At 45.9% G+C, this 1,554-nt stretch overlaps 1 protein-coding gene across 1 annotated transcript in view; it reads left to right on the top strand.

Annotated features, from left to right (window-relative positions):
* Rpgrip1 (RPGR interacting protein 1) overlaps positions 1 to 1,554 on the top strand; it is a 59,581-nt gene that overhangs the window by 28,025 nt on the left and 30,002 nt on the right. Inside the window, exon 11 of the mRNA XM_026777934.1 lies at positions 1,222 to 1,385. Within this exon, the coding sequence (XP_026633735.1) occupies positions 1,222 to 1,385 (164 nt within the window). The remainder of the gene's footprint in view (positions 1 to 1,221; positions 1,386 to 1,554) is intronic.

Here is a 1,554-nt window from a genome sequence, read left to right as displayed (position 1 = left end):
ACAGACAGAATATTGTATACATAATAAATAAATATTAAAAAAAATAGTTTTTGACTCTTCTTCCCGTTGATTTGGTGCTGGGGATTTTGTTTCTTTATTTTGTTTTTTTGAGACAGGGTTTCTCTGTGTAGCTTTGAAGCCTGTCCAGGAACTCTCTCTATAGATCAGGCAGGCCTCGAACTCACAGAGACCCTCCTGCCTCCGCCTCCTGGGTGCTAGGATTAAAGGTGTGCGCCACTACCGCCTGGTTGTTTAAAAGGCTTTTAAACACTGTCAAGAAGATGACTGTCCTCTTCATCCGGTCTCGGATGCTGCTGTATAGTCTTTTTCAATTTGTCTTTAGATCCTAGTTTATTCAAATAAGAAAGTATAGGAAAAGAAAGATGACACAAGGCCCCTACCTTTGCCTCCCAGGACATGGCCGGAAGATGGAGAGTTTGAAGCTAGCCTGGGCTAGTGAGATTCTGTCTTATACAAAACAAAACAGCAAGAAAGAGCCTTCATGTTGGGCAGTGCATGCCTTTTGGATCTCTGGTTTAGAGAATGAGTTCTAGGACAGTTAGAGCTACACAGGGAAACCCTGTATCAAACAAACAAAAGAGCTTTCAGGCAGAAGCCATAAAATAAGAAAGCTTAGGAATGTATCCCAAGCACCTTGTGGTATACATAAAATACAAACTAAGTCCTACAAGATCCGAGGAAATCTCGTGTAGCTCCCTGAGACGTGCACATAACCCCCAGACTCCCTTCAGTCAGGGTGGGTATGAGATGGGGGCTACAGAGCACAAACGGCCAAAAGTCACAATGAAGCGAAGGTGGTGAGAGACTGGTTGGACTGCCATCAGAAAGGTAATATTTGGTGGGCATGTAGTTGAGTTGGTGGAGTGCTTTTGAATGATCAGACCCTGGTGTTCACCATCTGCATTATCCCCTCCTCCTGCCTACCCTGCCCGTCCAGGTAGCCATGTGACTATCCTGTTTTCATTTCCCTCTCCATCTCACAATTCTTGGATGTTCTTCTATCATCTTGATTTCAGCTTAGAAGTACAAGTGTTGCCTGGGTTGACAGGTTCAGCTGGCTAGAGGTCCTTTTGTGTCAGCAGAGGGAATTGCTTTTCTGTAATGCTTGAAGCCATACAGAGAAACATTGCTTCAGATCACACTGATTCAGCTCTGTGCTGGCCATAACTGTTTTCTGTTCTCGGCATCCCTTCTTCTCAGCAGATCAAGGTGAAGATATGAAGCTTGAAGTCCCCGACATCTGTTACGAACATAAACGGGAAGAAGAGAGTCTCCAGACAACAGATACGGCGCCCCCGTCTCCGGGAGAGCCGTCTGAACCGCATGGTCCGCCCGCTCTGCTCCAACAGATACCTCAGGGAGAGGTAAAGGAGCGACTTTACTGAGAGGTCTCTGGTGGGGAGAAGCTAAAGGGGCCAAACAGTGCCGAGGAGGCTCACAGTAAGAGGAGTTTTGTGAGCCCCACCTAGCACCCCCATGCCTTACCGCTCAGAGGTAGACTTCTTATTTTTCATTGAAATTTCTTTTTTTTTT

This window comes from Microtus ochrogaster, unplaced genomic scaffold (genome assembly GCF_000317375.1).
Source record: "Microtus ochrogaster isolate Prairie Vole_2 unplaced genomic scaffold, MicOch1.0 UNK91, whole genome shotgun sequence".
NCBI lineage: Eukaryota > Metazoa > Chordata > Mammalia > Rodentia > Cricetidae > Microtus > Microtus ochrogaster.
Note: the sequence above shows the minus strand (reverse complement) of the source record. Positions and strands in the feature narration are given on the sequence as shown.